The sequence below is a fragment of the Salvelinus fontinalis genome, chromosome 4 (assembly GCF_029448725.1).
Source record: "Salvelinus fontinalis isolate EN_2023a chromosome 4, ASM2944872v1, whole genome shotgun sequence".
Taxonomy (NCBI): Eukaryota; Metazoa; Chordata; class Actinopteri; order Salmoniformes; family Salmonidae; genus Salvelinus; species Salvelinus fontinalis.
This window is the reverse complement of record NC_074668.1, coordinates 83,036,121-83,054,791: the sequence shown is the minus strand read 5'-3', so window position 1 is coordinate 83,054,791 and position 18,671 is coordinate 83,036,121. Positions and strand designations below refer to the sequence as shown.

The 18,671-nt window shown below is 44.4% G+C and overlaps 1 protein-coding gene across 1 annotated transcript in view; it reads left to right on the top strand.

Moving 5' to 3' along the window:
• The window catches only part of trpm1a (transient receptor potential cation channel, subfamily M, member 1a), a 39,858-nt gene extending 30,692 nt beyond the window's left edge, over positions 1 to 9,166 (top strand). The window contains exons 11-17 of the mRNA XM_055921643.1: positions 68 to 118; positions 1,225 to 1,365; positions 3,070 to 3,099; positions 3,472 to 3,767; positions 6,252 to 6,480; positions 8,306 to 8,437; positions 8,634 to 9,166. Coding sequence (XP_055777618.1) covers positions 68 to 118; positions 1,225 to 1,365; positions 3,070 to 3,099; positions 3,472 to 3,767; positions 6,252 to 6,480; positions 8,306 to 8,437; positions 8,634 to 9,062 — 1,308 coding nt within the window. The 3' untranslated portion in view covers positions 9,063 to 9,166. The remainder of the gene's footprint in view (positions 1 to 67; positions 119 to 1,224; positions 1,366 to 3,069; positions 3,100 to 3,471; positions 3,768 to 6,251; positions 6,481 to 8,305; positions 8,438 to 8,633) is intronic.
• Positions 9,167 to 18,671: the final 9,505 nt, after the last annotated feature.

The following is an 18,671-nucleotide window of genomic DNA, read 5'->3' as shown; positions in this document are numbered from 1 at the left end:
GCCAATAAAGCCCCTTGGATTGAATTGAAAGTACATCTCTGTCTGTTTATGCTGTTTGTTTTCACAGAGGCTGGGTCCAACAAATACACTGCACTTTGTAGTAAGAGACGTTAAAAAGGTAATGTTACCTTTTATTATTCAACCTTTATTTGGACAGGGAGTCAATGACATGTTTATAAGCAACAATATTATGTTGTTATGACTGCTTTAATAAAGATGTTATGACTGGTTTCATAAAGGTGTTATGAATGGTTTCATAAAGGTGTTATGACTGGTTTCATAAAGGTGTTATGACTGGTTTTATGAAGGTGTTATGACTGGTTTCATAAAGGTGTTATGACTGGTTTCATAAAGGTGTTATGACTGGTTTCATAAAGGTGTTATGACTGGTTTCATAAAGGTTTTATAAAGGTGTTATGACTGGTTTCATAAAGGTGTTATGACTGGTTTAATAAAGGTGTTATGACTGGTTTCATAAAGGTGTTATGACTGGTTTCATAAAGGTGTTATGACTGGTTTAATGAAGGTGTTATGACTGGTTTAATAAAGGTGTTAAGACTGGTTTTATAAAGGTGTTATGACTGGTTTCATAAAGATGTTATGACTGGTTTAATAAAGGTGTTATGACTGGTTTCATAAAGGTGTTATGACTGGTTTCATAAAGGTGTTATGACTGGTTTCATAAAGGTATTATGACTGGTTATATAAAGGTATTATGACTGGTTTCATAAAGGTGTTATGACTGGTTTCATAAAGGTGTTATGACTGGTTTCATAAAGGTGTTATGACTGGTTTCATAAAGGTATTATGACTGGTTATATAAAGGTGGTATGACTGGTTTTATAAAGGTGTTATGACTGGTTTCATAAAGGTGTTATGACTGGTTTAATGAAGGTGTTATGACTGGTTTCATAAAGGTGTTATGACTGGTTTCATAAAGGTGTTATGGCTGGTTTCATAAAGGTGTTATGACTGGTCTATAGTAAAGTGTTACCTAATATTGACCCCCTATAGTAAAGTGTTACCTAATATTGACCCCCCATAGTAAAGTGTTACCTAATATTGACCCCCCATAGTAAAGTGTTACCTAATATTGACCCCCGATAGTAAAGTGGTACCTAATATTGACCCCCTATAGTAAAGTGTTACCTAACGTAGTAACAGAAATGTAATTTAAGGTGAAACCAGTAACAGTATAATGATGATGGTTGGTTGGTGTTTCAGGGAAATCTTCCACCGGATTACCAGATCACCTTGATCGATATCGGATTGGTCCTGGAGTTCCTGATGGGCGGGGCGTATCGCTGTAACTACACCAGAAAGCAGTTCCGCACCCTCTACAACAACCTCTACGGTTTAAAAAGAGTGAGGAGAAACACTCTCTTTACAGATCTGAATATAATACACTCAACTAAAATAGAAACGCAACATGTAAAGTGTTGCTCACTATTTTTCACGAGCTGAAAATAAAAGATTACAGAAATTTTCCGTACTCACGTAAACCTTATTTATCTTAATAAATGTTGTGCATACATTTGTTTACATACCTGTTAGTGAGCATTTCTGCTTTTACCAAGATAATCCATCCACCTGAGAGGTGTGGCATATCAAAAAACGGATTTAACAGCATGATCATTACACAGGTGCACCTTGTGCTGGGGACAATAAAGGGCCACTCTAAAATGTGCTGTTTTGTCACACAACACAATGTTACAGATGTCTCAAGTTTTAAGCGAGCGTGAAATTGGCATGCAGACTGCAGGAATGTCTTGCCAGAGAATTGAATGTTAATTTCTCTACCATAAGCCGCCTCCAACGTCATTTTAGAGAATTTGGCAGTACGTCCAACCGGCCTCACAACCGCAGACCACGTGTATCCACGCCTGACCAGGCTTTTTCACCTGTGGGATGGTCTGAGTCCAGCTGATGAAACTGTGGCTTTGCACAAGCAAAGAATTTCTGCAAAAACTGTCAGAAATCGTCTCAGGGAAGCTCATCTGCGTCCTCGTCATCCTCACCAGGGTCTTGACCTGACTGCAGTTTGTCGTCATAACCGACTTCAGTTGGCAAATGCTCACCTTCGATGGCCACTGGCACGCTGGAGACGTGTGCTTTTCACGGATGAATCCCGGTTTCCACCGTACTGGGCAGATGGCAGATAGCGTGTATGGTGTTGTAATGGGCGAGCGGTTTGCTGATGTCAACGTTGTGAACAGAATGCCCCATTGTGGCGGTGGGCTTATGGTATGGGCAGGCATAAGCTGCGGAAAACAAACACAATACAATTTTATCGATGGCAATTTGAATGCACAGAGATACCGTGACGAGATCTTGAGGCCCATTGTCCTGCCATTCATCCGCCGCCATCACCTCATGTTTCAGCATAATAATGCACTGCCCCATTCACAAGGATCTGTACACAATTTCTGGACGCTGAAAGTGTCCCAGTTCTTCCATTGCCTGCATACTAAGCAAACATGTTACGCACTGAGCATGTTTGAGATGCTCTGGATCGACGTATACGACAGCTTGTTCCAGTTCGCACAGCCATTAAAGAGCAGTGGGACAACATTTGACAGGCCACAATCAACAGCCTGATCAACTCTATGTGAAGGAGATGTGTCTCGCTGCATGAGGCAAATAGCGGTCACACCAGATACTGACCAATGACTGTCTCTATTCCCAGTCATGTGACATCCATAGATTAGGGCCTAATGAATCAAATCAAATCAAATGTAAATATAAAGACCTTTTTACATCCGCCGATGTCACAAAGTGATGTACAGAAACTCAGCCTAAAACCCCAAACAGCAACGCAGACATAGAAGGACATTATTTGAAATAATGAATTAATGAATTTATTTCAATGGACTGATTTCCTTATATGAACTGTAACTCAGTAAAATCTTTGAAATTGTTGCGTGCTGCATTTATATTTTTTGTTCAGTGTAATAATAACTTTAATAATAATATAATAATAATAATAATAATATAATGTTAATGCTAACCAGAATGCTAATGTTAATCATGCTAATTAATGCTGTCCCCTCCCTTTGTTTTGTTTCACAGCCGAAAGCTTTGAAAATGTTAGGACTGGAGGTGAGTCTCTCACTTTCACTTAGCACCGTTGTTCAATTTAGCGCCATTTGATATTTACATATTGTAACGATATATAAGCGCGGAAATCGACTCTGCCGCACGAGCCTGCTTTTGCGGCACAGTCGATAGCGCGCTGGACTACGGGCAAGAAGGTCGAGGGTTCGAGGCCTGCTCTCTACTGTTTCATTACAATATCATCCATACCAATACAATAACTACTTTAATTACTTTCTGTATACAGGGGAGAATCCACTTAGTCTTCCATTGACATCAATGCATTTCTATGTAAACATTTGACTTCAGCGAAGTGAAGTTAAGATTCGCCCGACAGCCAATACTTCATATTTCTAATGTCCATCTGATTCGTACCAGGACGACGAGCCACAAGGAAAGGGCAAGAGTAAAGGGAAGAAGAAGAAGAAGGAGGAAGAGATCGACATCGATGTGGACGACCCAGAGGTCTGCCGCTTCCAGTACCCGTTCCATGAGCTGATGGTGTGGGCCGTTCTCATGAAGCGCCAGAAGATGGCTCTGTTCCTGTGGAAGCGGGGGGAAGAGGCCATGGCCAAAGCTCTGGTGGCCTGCAAGCTGTACAAGGCCATGGCCCACGAGTCGTCTCAGAGTGAACTGGTGGACGACATCTTCCAGGACCTGGAAAACAATTCCAAGTTAGTGAGGGGCTAGTTAGCAGGAAGGTTTCAATCTAACAGTGTTGGGGTCAAGTTAGTGAGGGGTTACCCAGCAGGAAGGTTTCAATCTAACTGTTTTGGGGTCAAGTTAGTGAGGGGCTAGCTAGCAGGAAGGTTTCAATCTAACAGTGTTGGGGTCAAGTTAGTGAGGGGCTAGCTAGCAGGAAGGTTTAAATCTAACAGTGTTGGGGTCAAGTTAGTGAGGGGCTAGCTAGCAGGAAGGTTTCAATCTAACAGTGTTGGGGTCAAGTTAGTGAGGGGCTAGCTAGCCGAAAGGTTTCAATCTAACAGTGTTGGGGTCAAGTTAGTGAGGGGCTAGCTAGCAGGAAGGTTTAAATTAAACAGTGTTGGGGTCAAGTTAGTGAGGGGCTAGCTAGCAGAAAGGTTTAAATTAAACAGTGTTGGGGTCAAGTTAGTGAGGGGCTAGCTAGCAGGAAGGTTTCAATCTAACAGTGTTGGGGTCAAGTTAGTGAGGGGCTAGCTAGCAGGAAGGTTTAAATTAAACAGTGTTGGGGTCAAGTTAGTGAGGGGCTAGCTAGCAGGAAGGTTTCAATCTAACAGTGTTGGGGTCAAGTTAGTGAGGGGCTAGCTAGCAGGAAGGTTTCAATCTAACAGTGTTGGGGTCAAGTTAGTGAGGGGCTTAGCTAGCAGAAAGGTTTAAATTAAACAGTGTTGGGGTCAAGTTAGTGAGGGGCTAGCTAGCAGGAAGGTTTCAATCTAACAGTGTTGGGGTCAAGTTAGTGAGAGGCTAGCTAGCAGGAAGGTTTCAATCTAACAGTGTTGGGGTCAAGTTAGTGAGGGGCTAGCTAGCAGGAAGGTTTCAATCTAACAGTGTTTGGGTCAAGTTAGTGAGGGGCTAGCTAGCAGGAAGGTTTAAATTAAACAGTGTTTGGGTCAAGTTAGTGAGGGGCTAGCTAGCAGGAAGGTTTCAATCTAACAGTGTTGGGGTCAAGTTAGTGAGGGGCTAGCTAGCAGGAAGGTTTAAATTAAACAGTGTTTGGGTCAAGTTAGTGAGGGGCTAGCTAGCAGGAAGGTTTCAATCTAACAGTGTTGGGGTCAAGTTAGTGAGGGGCTAGCTAGCAGGAAGGTTTCAATCTAACAGTGTTGGGGTCAAGTTAGTGAGGGGCTAGCTAGCAGGAAGGTTTCAATCTAACAGTGTTTGGGTCAAGTTAGTGAGGGGCTAGCTAGCAGGAAGGTTTCAATCTAACAGTGTTGGGGTCAAGTTAGTGAGGGGCTAGCTAGCAGGAAGGTTTCAATCTAACAGTGTTGGGGTAAAGTTAGTGAGGGGCTAGCTAGCAGGAAGGTTTCAATCTAACAGTGTTGGGGTCAAGTTAGTGAGGGGCTAGCTAGCAGGAAGGTTTAAATTAAACAGTGTTTGGGTCAAGTTAGTGAGGGGCTAGCTAGCAGGAAGGTTTCAATCTAACAGTGTTGGGGTCAAGTTAGTGAGGGGCTAGCTAGCAGGAAGGTTTCAATCTAACAGTGTTGGGGTAAAGTTAGTGAGGGGCTAGCTAGCAGGAAGGTTTAAATTAAACAGTGTTTGGGTCAAGTTAGTGAGGAAATTCAGGAAGCAAACTCAAATTCCAAATAAGAAAATTGGAATTGTAAACGGAATTGACCCCAAACTTGGAATAGTGCTTTAGGATGCTGGCTTTTCAGTTCACAATTCAACCCTCGGAAACTAAGTCCTAGTCCAACCCATTACTGCATCATTGTTCTGGTCCAACCCATTACTGTATCATTGTTCTGGTCCAACCCATTACTGTATCATAGTTCTGGTCCAACCCATTACTGTATCATTGTTCTGGTCCAACCCATTAGTGTATCATTGTTCTGGTCCAAACCATTACTGTATCATTCTTCTGGTCCAACCCATTACTGTATCACTGTTCTGGTCCAACCCATTACTGTATCATTGTCCTGGTCCAACCCATTACTGTATCATTGTTCTGGTCCAACCCATTACTGCATCATTGTTCTGGTCCAACCCATTACTGTATCATTGTCCTGGTCCAACCCATTACTGTATCATTGTTCTGGTCCAACCCATTACTGTATCATTGTCCTGGTCCATCCCATTACTGTATCATTGTTCTGGTCCAACCCATTACTGTATCATTGTCCTGGTCCAACCCATTACTGTATCATTGTCCTGGTCCAACCCATTACTGTATCATTGTCCTGGTCCAACCCATTACTGTATCATTGTTCTGGTCCAACCCATTACTGTATCATTGTCCTGGTCCAACCCATTACTGTATCATTGTTCTGGTCCAACCCATTAGTGTATCATTGTTCTGGATGTCTGCTGCTTCTCGGTTGTAGATTTCTGTCTCGTTGTTTTTCTCACTCTGTTTTTCTGTTCATTGTATTGAGGCTTTTGTTAAATGCACTGAAAATAAACAGTGATTTGATTTGATGAAAACCCAGAACTGACCATCAACGTCTCCCGTCTCCCCTCCTCAGAGAGTTTGGCCAGCTGGCCTACGAGCTCCTAGACCAGTCCTATAAGCATGATGAGCAGGTGGCCATGAAACTGCTGACCTATCAGTTGAAGAACTGGAGCGACTCCACCTGCCTGAAGCTGGCGGTAGCCGCCAAGCACCGAGACTTCATCGCCCACACCTGCAGTCAGATGCTGCTTACTGATATGTGGATGGGATGTCTGAGAATGGGCAAGAGGAACGGCTTCAAGGTGGGTTAAAGTCCTGAACACGGCCAAGCGATAGCAGAGAGCCAATCAACCTATATACCTGTGACTGTATTCATGATACAGCACTGCCTCACCGTGCCTTATTGCTTTTATAAAACTGTTACCAACATACTAAAATAACAATCAATTATATATATCCCCCCGTAAAAATATTTTGATAAGTCAATTCATAAAATGTCTTGATCCCACCAGAAGATATAGTCCAGACAAAAATCTGGTTGTTAATTATTTTTGCATGGTTGCTATGCAAAAGGACTGATCATCCGTTCTAAACAAAATGGTTGCTATGCAGGCTGGATAACGTTCTTGACACTTGCTAGCTAACTTCAACTAACTCAGTCATGTCAAACATTGAACCTGGAATCAAATAAAATGGTATTCTCCTCTCTGTGACCCACCTCATCTCTGTGACCCTTCTTCTCATCTCTGTGACCCTTCTTCTCATCTCTGTGAACCTTCTTCTCATCTCTGTGATCCTTCTTCTCATCTCTGTGATCCTTCTTCTCATCTTTGTGACCCTTCTTCTCATCTCTGTGATCCTTCTTCTCATCTCTGTGACCCTTCTTCTCATCTCTGTGAACCTTCTTCTCATCTCTGTGATCCTTCTTCTCATCTCTGTGACCCTTCTTCTCATTTCTGTGATCCTTCTTCTCATCTCTGTGACCCTTCTTCTCATCTCTGTGAACCTTCTTCTCATCTCTGTGATCCTTCTTCTCATCTCTGTGACCCTTCTTCTCATCTCTGTGATCCTTCTTCTCATCTCTGTGACCCACTTCTCATCTCTGTGACCCTTCTTCTCATCTCTGTGACCCTTCTCATCTCTGTGATCCTTCTTCTCATCTCTGTGACCCACTTCTCATCTCTGTGACCCTTCTTCTCTTCTCTGTGACCCTTCTTCTCATCTCTGTGATCCTTCTTCTCATCTCTATGATCCTCTTCTCATCTCTGTGACCCTTCTTCTCATCTCTGTGACCCTTCTTCTCATCTCTGTGACCCTTCTTCTCATCTCTGTGATCCTTCTTCTCATCTCTGTGACCCTTCTTCTCATCTCTGTGACCCACTTCTCATCTCTGTGATCCTTCTTCTCATCTTTGTGACCCTTCTTCTCATCTCTGTGACCCTTCTTCTCATCTCTGTGACCCTTCTTCTCATCTCTGTGACCCACTTCTCATCTCTGTGACCCTTCTTCTCATCTCTGTGACCCTTCTTCTCATCTCTGTGACCCTTCTTCTCATCTCTGTGATCCTTCTTCTCATCTCTGTGACCCTTCTTCTCATCTCTGTGACCCACTTCTCATCTCTGTGATCCTTCTTCTCATCTCTGTGACCCTTCTTCTCATCTCTGTGACCCTTCTTCTCATCTCTGTGACCCTTCTTCTCATCTCTGTGACCCTTCTTCTCATCTCTGTGATCCTTCTTCTCATCTCTGTGACCCTTCTTCTCATCTCTGTGACCCTTCTTCTCATCTCTGTGATCCTTCTTCTCATGTCTGTGACCCACCTCATCTCTGTGATCCTTCTTCTCATCTCTGTGATCCTCTTCTCATCTCTGTGACCCTTCTTCTCATCTCTGTGATCCTTCTTCTCATGTCTGTGACCCACCTCATCTCTGTGATCCTTCTTCTCATCTCTGTGATCCTCTTCTCATCTCTGTGACCCTTCTTCTCATCTCTGTGACCCTTTTTCTCATCTCTGTGATCCTTCTTCTCATCTCTGTGATCCTTCTTCTCATCTCTGTGATCCTCTTCTCATCTCTGTGACCCTTCTTCTCATCTCTGTGATCCTTCTTCTCATCTCTGTGACCCACAGGTGATATTTGGCATAATTTTCCCACCATCGATTCTCCTCATGGATTTTCGACTCGGGGAGGAAGTGACATATCAAGCCCCAGCGGAGAACGAAGAAGCCAAGGACAAAGACCATGACAATAAATCCAACAAGGTGAACGCTGACAATCAAGCATCTGATTGGTTGATTGATTGATTGATTGGTCGGTCGGTCATCAGTGGATTGGTTGCTTGCTTGATTGGTTTATCTTAATACTTAATACTCCTTTACATTAAATACTACATTCAAATGTACTGTAATGTCCTGTATGTAAATTCATGACAGCTGTTTCTATCGACCATGCTTTCAGGAAGTGAACGCTGATGCAGTGTCCAGAAAGGGGGATGAAGAAGAAACCGCCGTAAAAAAGAGAAGAGTTCCAATCGGAAAGAAGATCTATGAATTCTACAACACTCCTTTCACCAAATTCTGGTTCAACACTGCAAGTAGACTTTTAATACAACTAAAAGAAATGTTATTTAGGAAGCATTTCTCAAACACCTGTCACGACTTCTGCCGAAGTCGTTGCCTCTCCTTGTCCGGGCGGTGTTCGGCGGTCGACTTCACCGGTCTTCTAGCCATCATCGATCCATTTTTCATTTTCCATTGGTTTTGTCTTGTCTTCCCACACACCTGTTGTCAATCCCATTTATTACCTGTTGTGTATTTAACCCTCTGTTTCCCTTCATGTGTTTGTCAGAGATTGTTCGTTGTCAAGTGTTGTGCTGTTTGTGTATAGGTGTGCGATGGGTCTTCGTACCCAGATTTTGTATGATATTTTTCCGTGAGTGTTATGGAGCTTATTACTGGGACTTTTATTAAAGTACTCCATGCTACACTCTATTTTGACTCTCCTGCGCCTGACTTCCTCTGCCACTTATACACGCCGCTGTGACAACACCACACACTTTGAAATGTACTTTTGTGAAACCTTGATTTTATTGTTTTGAAATGACTATCAGCACAGAGGTGACAAATAGACCTTATCCACAGATAATATAATACTATTTATTATAATAATAATATGATATCAGCTAAAGGTGATATTAAGATGTGTGATTATTGATTGACAGCACTTTGTCTTGTGGCCTAAATACACCACTGCTGCCCCCACCTCTGGTCATGTGTCCATGTTCTCCTAAATACACCACTGGTGCCCCCACCTCTGGTCTTGTGTCCATGTTCTCCTAAATACACCACTGCTGCCCCCACCTCTGGTCTTGTGTACATGTTCTCCTAAATACACCACTGCTGCACCCACCTCTGGTCTTGTGTCCATGTTCTCCTAAATACACCACTGCTGCCCCCACCTCTGGTCTTGTGTCCATGTCCTCCTAAATACACCACTGCTGCCCCCACCTCTGGTCTTGTGTCCATGTTCTCCTAAATACACCACTGCTGCCCCCACCTCTGGTCTTGTGTCCATGTCCTCCTAAATACACCACTGCTGCCCCCACCTCTGGTCTTGTGTCCATGTTCTCCTAAATACACCACTGCTGCCCCCACCACTGGTCTTGTGTCCATGTTCTCCTAAATACACCACTGGTGCCCCCACCTCTGGTCTTGTGTCCATGTCCATGTTCTCCTAAATACACCACTGCTGCCCCCACCTCTGGTCTTGTGTCCATGTTCTCCTAAATACACCACTGCTGCCCCCACCTCTGGTCTTGTGTCCATGTCCATGTTCTCCTAAATACACCACTGCTGCCCCCACCTCTGGTCTTGTGTCCATGTTCTCCTAAATACACCACTGGTGCCCCCACCTCTGGTCTTGTGTCCATGTTCTCCTAAATACACCACTGCTGCCCCCACCTCTGGTCTTGTGTCCATGTTCTCCTAAATACACCACTGGTGCCCCCACCTCTGGTCTTGTGTCCATGTTCTCCTAAATACACCACTGCTGCCCCCACCTCTGGTCTTGTGTCCATGTCCATGTTCTCCTAAATACACCACTGGTGCCCCCACCTCTGGTCTTGTGTCCATGTCCATGTTCTCCTAAATACACCACTGGTGCCCCCACCTCTGGTCTTGTGTCCATGTTCTCCTAAATACACCACTGCTGCCCCCACCTCTGGTCTTGTGTCCATGTTCTCCTAAATACACCACTGCTGCCCCCACCTCTGGTCTTGTGTCCATGTTCTCCTAAATACACCACTGCTGCCCCCACCTCTGGTCTTGTGTCCATGTTCTCCTAAATACACCACTGGTGCCCCCACCTCTGGTCTTGTGTCCTTGTTCTCCTAAATACACCACTGCTGCCCCCACCTCTGGTCTTGTGTCCATGTTCTCCTAAATACACCACTGCTGCCCCCACCTCTGGTCTTGTGTCCATGTTCTCCTAAATACACCACTGCTGCCCCCACCTCTGGTCTTGTGTCCATGTTCTCCTAAATACACCACTGGTGCCCCCACCTCTGGTCTTGTGTCCATGTTCTCCTAAATACACCACTGCTGCCCCCACCTCTGGTCTTGTGTCCATGTTCTCCTAAATACACCACTGGTGCCCCCACCTCTGGTCTTGTGTCCATGTTCTCCTAAATACACCACTGCTGCCCCCGCCTCTGGTCTTGTGTCCATGTTCTCCTAAATACACCACTGCTGCCCCCACCTCTGGTCTTGTGTCCATGTACATGTTCTCCTAAATACACCACTGGTGCCCCCACCTCTGGTCTTGTGTCCATGTACATGTTCTACTAAATACACCACTGCTGCCCCCACCTCTGGTCTTGTGTCCATGTTCTCCTAAATACACCACTGCTGCCCCCACCTCTGGTCTTGTGTCCATGTTCTCCTAAATACACCACAGCTGCCCCCACCTCTGGTCTTGTGTCCATGTTCTCCTAAATACACCACTGCTGCCCCCGCCTCTGGTCTTGTGTCCATGTTCTCCTAAATACACCACTGCTGCCCCCACCTCTGGTCTTGTGTCCATGTCCATGTTCTCCTAAATACACCACTGCTGCCCCCACCTCTGGTCTTGTGTCCATGTTCTCCTAAATACACCACTGCTGCCCCCACCTCTGGTCTTGTGTCCATGTCCATGTTCTCCTAAATACACCACTGGTGCCCCCACCTCTGGTCTTGTGTCCATGTTCTCCTAAATACACCACTGCTGCCCCCACCTCTGGTCTTGTGTCCATGTCCATGTTCTCCTAAATACACCACTGGTGCCCCCACCTCTGGTCTTGTGTCCATGTTCTCCTAAATACACCACTGCTGCCCCCACCTCTGGTCTTGTGTCCATGTTCTCCTAAATACACCACTGCTGCCCCCACCTCTGGTCTTGTGTCCATGTTCTCCTAAATACGCCACTGGTGCCCCCACCTCTGGTCATGTGTCCATGTTCTCCTAAATACACCACTGCTGCCCCCACCTCTGGTCTTGTGTCCATGTTCTCCTAAATACACCACTGCTGCCCCCACCTCTGGTCTTGTGTCCTTGTTCTCCTAAAAGCTGGGAGCTGTTTTCATTGTCTCCTCAGATCTCCTACCTGGCCTACCTGTGTCTGTACAACTACATCATCCTGGTGAAGATGGAACGTTGGCCGTCTCTGCAGGAGTGGATCGTCATCTCTTACATCATCACTCTGGGAATGGAGAAAGTCAGACAGGTAACATCTCTCGCCTCGTCACAGTCAGACAGGTAACGTCTCTCACGTCGTCACAGTCAGACAGATAACGTCTCTCGCGTCGTCACAGTCAGACAGGTGACGTCTCACATGTCGTCACAGTCAGACAGGTAACGTCTCTCACGTCGTCACAGTCAGACAGATAACGTCTCTCACGTCGTCACAGTCAGACAGATAACGTCTCTCACGTCGTCACAGTCAGACAGGTAACGTCTCTCACGTCGTCACAGTCAGACAGATAACGTCTCTCACGTCGTCACAGTCAGACAGGTAACGTCTTAGACAGATAACGTCTCTCACGTCGTCACAGTCAGACAGATAACGTCTTAGACAGGTAACGTCTCTCATGTCGTCACAGTCAGACAGGTAACGTCTCTCACGTCGTCACAGTCAGACAGGTAACGTCTCTCACGTCGTCACAGTCAGACAGGTAACGTCTCTCACGTCGTCACAGTCAGACAGGTGATGTCTCACATCATCACAGTCAGACAGGTAACGTCTCGCGTCGTCACAGTCAGACAGGTAACGTCTCTCACGTCGTCACAGTCAGACAGGTAACGTCTCACGTCGTCACAGTCAGACAGGTAACGTCTCTCACGTCGTCACAGTCAGACAGAAAACGTCTCTCACGTCGTCACAGTCAGACAGGTAACGTCTCTCACGTCGTCAAAGTCAGACAGGTAACGTCTCACGTCGTCACAGTCAGACAGGTAACGTCTCTCACGTCGTCACAGTCAGACAGGTAACGTCTCTCACGGCGTCACAGTCAGACAGAAAACGTCTCGCGTCGTCACAGTCAGACAGGTAACGTCTCTCGCGTCGTCACAGTCAGACAGGTAATGTCCCACATCATCACAGTAAGACAGGTAACGTCTCTCACGTCATCACAGTCAGACAGGTAATGCCTCACATCATCACAGTCAGACAGGTAATGTCCCACATCATCACAGTAAGACAGGTAACGTCTCTCACGTCGTCACAGTCAGACAGGTAATGCCTCACATCATCACAGTCAGACAGGTAACGTCTCACGTCGTCACAGTCAGACAGGTAATGTCTCACATTATCACAGTCAGACAGGTAATGTCCCACATCATCACAGTAAGACAGGTAACGTCTCTCACGTCGTCACAGTCAGACAGGTAATGCCTCACATCATCACAGTCAGACAGGTAACGTCTCACGTCGTCACAGTCAGACAGATAACGTCTCAGACAGGTAACGTCTCACATCATCACAGTCAGACAGATAACGTCTCACATCGTCACCGTCAGACAGGTAACGTCTCACATCATCACTGTCAGAGGGGTAACGTCTCAGACATGTAACGTCTCACATCGTCACCCTGCGACAGGAGAAAATTAGAAAGGGAATGTCTAGAACAATTGAAGAAAATGTACAGTATGTTGGGTCCTCAAGTTAAAAAAGGACCGGTGTGGGGGCCTCCAGGGAAAAAATGGGTTGATGAAGGGGTCTTATGCCCTGATTTCTCAGTCCTGATCCCAGTCCGTCCCTGCTGTTATTGCCCAATACAGATCCTGATGTCAGAGCCGGGGAAGCTGAAGCAGAAGATCAACGTTTGGGCCGAAGAGTACTGGAACATCACAGACGCGGCGGCCATCTTTACCTTCCTCCTGGGCCTGATGCTAAGGCTGCAGAACGAGCCCCTGTTGGGCATCGGACGGGTCATCTACTGCGTGGACATTATCTTCTGGTACATCAGGGTGCTCGACATCTTCGGGGTCAACAAGTACCTGGGACCCTACGTCATGATGATCGGGAAAATGGTGAGGCTTTGGTTTGGTTTTGACTGTCTTGGCTGGCTATTGTAATATGTAATGTGTATATATATATACATACTGTGTAAATATGTAAATAAGGTAATTCTGATTTTTATGTTTAATACATTTGCAAAAATGTCAAAAAAACTGTTTTCGCTTTGTCATTATTTGTCATTTGTCATTATTATGATGACTGACATGTTGTGTTCTATGTCCTCCAGATGACTGACATGTTGTGTTCTATGTCCATGTTGTGTTCTATGTCCTCCAGATGACTGACATGTTGTGTTCTATGTCCTCCAGATGACTGACATGTTGTGTTCTATGTCCTCCAGATGACTGACATGTTGTGTTCTATGTCCTCTAGATGACTGACATGTTGTGTTCTATGTCCATGTTGTGTTCTATGTCCTCTAGATGACTGACATGTTGTGTTCTATGTCCTCCAGATGACTGACATGTTGTGTTCTACGTCCTCCAGATGACTGACATGTTGTGTTCTATGTCCTCTAGATGACTGACATGTTGTGTTCTATGTCCTCTAGATGATTGACATGTTGTGTTCTATGTCCTCTAGATGACTGACATGTTGTGTTCTATGTCCTCCAGATGACTGACATGTTGTGTTCTATGTCCTCTAGATGATGTCCATGTTGTGTTCTATGTCCTCCAGATGACTGACATGTTGTGTTCTATGTCCTCTAGATGACTGACATGTTGTGTTCTATGTCCATGTTGTGTTCTATGTCCTCTAGATGACTGACATGTTGTGTTCTATGTCCTCCAGATGACTGACATGTTGTGTTCTATGTCCTCTAGATGACTGACATGTTGTGTTCTATGTCCATGTTGTGTTCTATGTCCTCCAGATGACTGACATGTTGTGTTCTATGTCCATGTTGTGTTCTATGTCCTCTAGATGACTGACATGTTGTGTTCTATGTCCTCTAGATTACTGACATGTTGTGTTCTATGTCCATGTTGTGTTCTATGTCCTCTAGATGATTGACATGTTGTGTTCTATGTCCATTTTGTCTTCTATGTCCTCTAGATGACTGACATGTTGTGTTCTATGTCCTCTAGATGACTGACATGTTGTGTTCTATGTCCATGTTGTGTTCTATGTCCTCTAGATGATTGACATGTTGTACTTCGTGGTGATCATGCTGGTGGTGTTGATGAGTTTCGGCGTGGCGCGGCAGGCCATCCTGCATCCCGATGAGATCCCAACATGGCGTCTGGCCAGGAACATCTTCTACATGCCTTACTGGATGATCTATGGGGAAGTGTTCGCTGACTCCATAGACCGTAAGAGTAGCATTAATAGTAAGATTCTGTTTCCTGTTTCATGGGCGGATAATCAATTCAATCCTAATCCCATGATGGTTGTGACGGTGTTGTCGTAGTCTCAATCCCAGTGGAACAAACCCTTTGTTCTGGTCCTAATCTCTGTAGTCTCAATCCCAGTAGAACCTGGTGTTCTGATCCTAATCTCTGTAGTCTCAATCCCAGTGGAACCTGGTGTTCTGGTCCTAATCTCTGTAGTCTCAATCCCAGTGGAACCTGGTGTTCTGGTCCTAATCTCTGTAGTCTCAATCCCAGTGGAACCTGGTGTTCTGGTCCTAATCTCTGTAGTCTCAATCCCAGTGGAACCTGGTGTTCTGGTCCTAATCTCTGTAGTCTCAATCCCAGTGGAACCCGGTGCTCTGATCCTAATCTCTGTAGTCTCAATCCCAGTGGAACCTGGTGTTCTGGTCCTAATCTCTGTAGTCTCAATCCCAGTGGAACAAACCCTTTGTTCTGGTCCTAATCTCTGTAGTCTCAATCCCAGTGGAACCTGGTGTTCTGGTCCTAATCTCTGTAGTCTCAATCCCAGTGGAACCTGGTGCTCTGATCCTAATCTCTGTAGTCTCAATCCCAGTGGAACAAACCCTTTGTTCTGGACCTAATCTCTGTAGTCTCAATCCCAGTGGAACCTGGTGTTCTGGTCCTAATCTCTGTAGTCTCAATCCCAGTAGAACCTGGTGTTCTGGTCCTAATCTCTGTAGTCTCAATCCCAGTGGAACCTGGTGTTCTGGTCCTAATCTCTGTAGTCTCAATCCCAGTGGAACCTGGTGTTCAGGTCCTAATCTCTGTGAAGCCTCTCCATCTGTTCTACTCTCACCCCAGGCCTGCTCCTCTCCTCCCGCATTGACTACTACTGTGATTACTGTGATTACTGTGTGTGTGTGTGTGTGTGTGTGTGTGTGTGTGTGTGTGTGTGTGTGTGTGTGTGTGTGTGTGTGTGTGTGTGTGTGTGTGTGTGTGTGTGTGTGTGTGTGTGTGTGTGTGTGTGTGTGTGTGTGTGTGTGTGTGTGTGTGTGTGTGTGTGTGTGTGGTCCTTTACTTCCTCTGCTGGCTGACTAACACAATAACACTCAATGTAATTCCTAATGATATAACCTGTCTCTCACTATAATAAGATCCACAATCAAAACACAGTGACAGTGTATAAGGGACTCATATAGACAGTGGTGACAGTGTGTTGGTGACAGGTGACAGTGTGTTGGTGACAGTGTATAAGGGACTCATATTAATTTGATTGGTCACATGCATCTACTGAGCTTAATAAATTGGACTGAAATGAAAGACTTTAAGGACAAGTTTATTTCAAATGGTAAAGTATTTAAAATGGTAAGGTGCTCCATGAATTATTACTAAAGTATTAAACTACCTCTCCGTGTATTGTTTGGTGTCAGTAAAATGGCCAATGATACCGATTGATTTATCCTTATAAGTGATTCCCACTAACAAGAAAGTGAGTTTTTTTTCTAAACAAATGGAAAAGGATTGGTCCTCTTTTTCCAGTGATCATCTGCCTGCTAGAGATGCTGTGTGTCTCCCAAAGGGCACCCTATTCCCTATGTAGTGCACTCTTTTTGACCAGAGGCAATGAGAGAATAGGGTTCCCCTTTGGGATGACGTCACTGCTTCAGATAATAAGAGGTGTTGGGGGTTTTAGTCTCTGCCCAGAGGAAGACAGACCAGTCCGCATGGAAGAGTCTAATTACATTTTCATAACTGTACAATCCAACCAATCCATTATAAAACACTATAGACGGTATAGACACAACAACATGGACCAGAGATCAGACACCAATCCATTATAAAACACTATAGACACAACAACATGGACCAGAGATCAGACACCAATCCATTATAAAACCCTATAGACACAACAACATGGACCAGAGATCAGACACCAATCCATTATATAACACTATAGACACAACAACATGGACCAGAGATCAGACACCAATCCATTATATAACACTATAGACACAACAACATGGACCAGAGATCAGACACCAATCCATTATAAAACCCTATAGACACAACAACATGGACCAGAGATCAGACACCAATCCATTATAAAACCCTATAGACACAACAACATGGACCAGAGATCAGACACCAATCCATTATAAAACCCTATAGACACAACAACATGGACCAGAGATCAGACACCAATCCATTATAAAACACTATAGACGGTATAGACACAACAACATGGACCAGAGATCAGACACCAATCCATTATATAACACTATACACACAACAACATGGACCAGAGATCAGACACCAATCCATTATAAAACACTATAGACGGTATAGACACAACATGGACCAGAGATCAGACACCAATCCATTATATAACACTATACACACAACAACATGGACCAGAGATCAGACACCAATCCATTATAAAACCCTATAGACACAACAACATGGACCAGAGATCAGACACCAATCCATTATAAAACACTATAGACGGTATAGACACAACAACATGGACCAGAGATCAGACACCAATCCATTATAAAACCCTATAGACACAACAACATGGACCAGAGATCAGACACCAATCCATTATAAAACACTATAGACGGTATAGACACAACAACATGGACCAGAGATCAGACACCAATCCATTATAAAACCCTATAGACACAACAACATGGACCAGAGATCAGACACCAATCCATTATAAAACACTATAGACGGTATAGACACAACAACATGGACCAGAGATCAGACACCAATCCATTATAAAACCCTATAGACACAACAACATGGACCAGAGATCAGACACCAATCCATTATAAAACACTATAGACGGTATAGACACAACAACATGGACCAGAGATCAGACACCAATCCATTATAAAACCCTATAGACACAACAACATGGACCAGAGATCAGACACCAATCCATTATAAAACACTATAGACGGTATAGACACAACAACATGGACCAGAGATCAGACACCAATCCATTATAAAACCCTATAGACACAACAACATGGACCAGAGATCAGACACCAATCCATTATAAAACACTATAGACGGTATAGACACAACAACATGGACCAGAGATCAGACACCAATCCATTATAAAACCCTATAGACACAACAACATGGACCAGAGATCAGACACCAATCCATTATAAAACACTATAGACGGTATAGACACAACAACATGGACCAGAGATCAGACACCAATCCATTATAAAACACTATAGACACAACAACATGGACCAGAGATCAGACACCAATCCATTATAAAACCCTATAGACACAACAACATGGACCAGAGATCAGACACCAATCCATTATATAACACTATAGACACAACAACATGGACCAGAGATCAGACACCAATCCATTATATAACACTATAGACGGTATAGACACAACAACATGGACCAGAGATCAGACACCAATCCATTATAAAACACTATAGACGGTATAGACACAACAACATGGACCAGAGATCAGACACCAATCCATTATAAAACCCTATAGACACAACAACATGGACCAGAGATCAGACACCAATCCATTATAAAACCCTATAGACACAACAACATGGACCAGAGATCAGACACCAATCCATTAT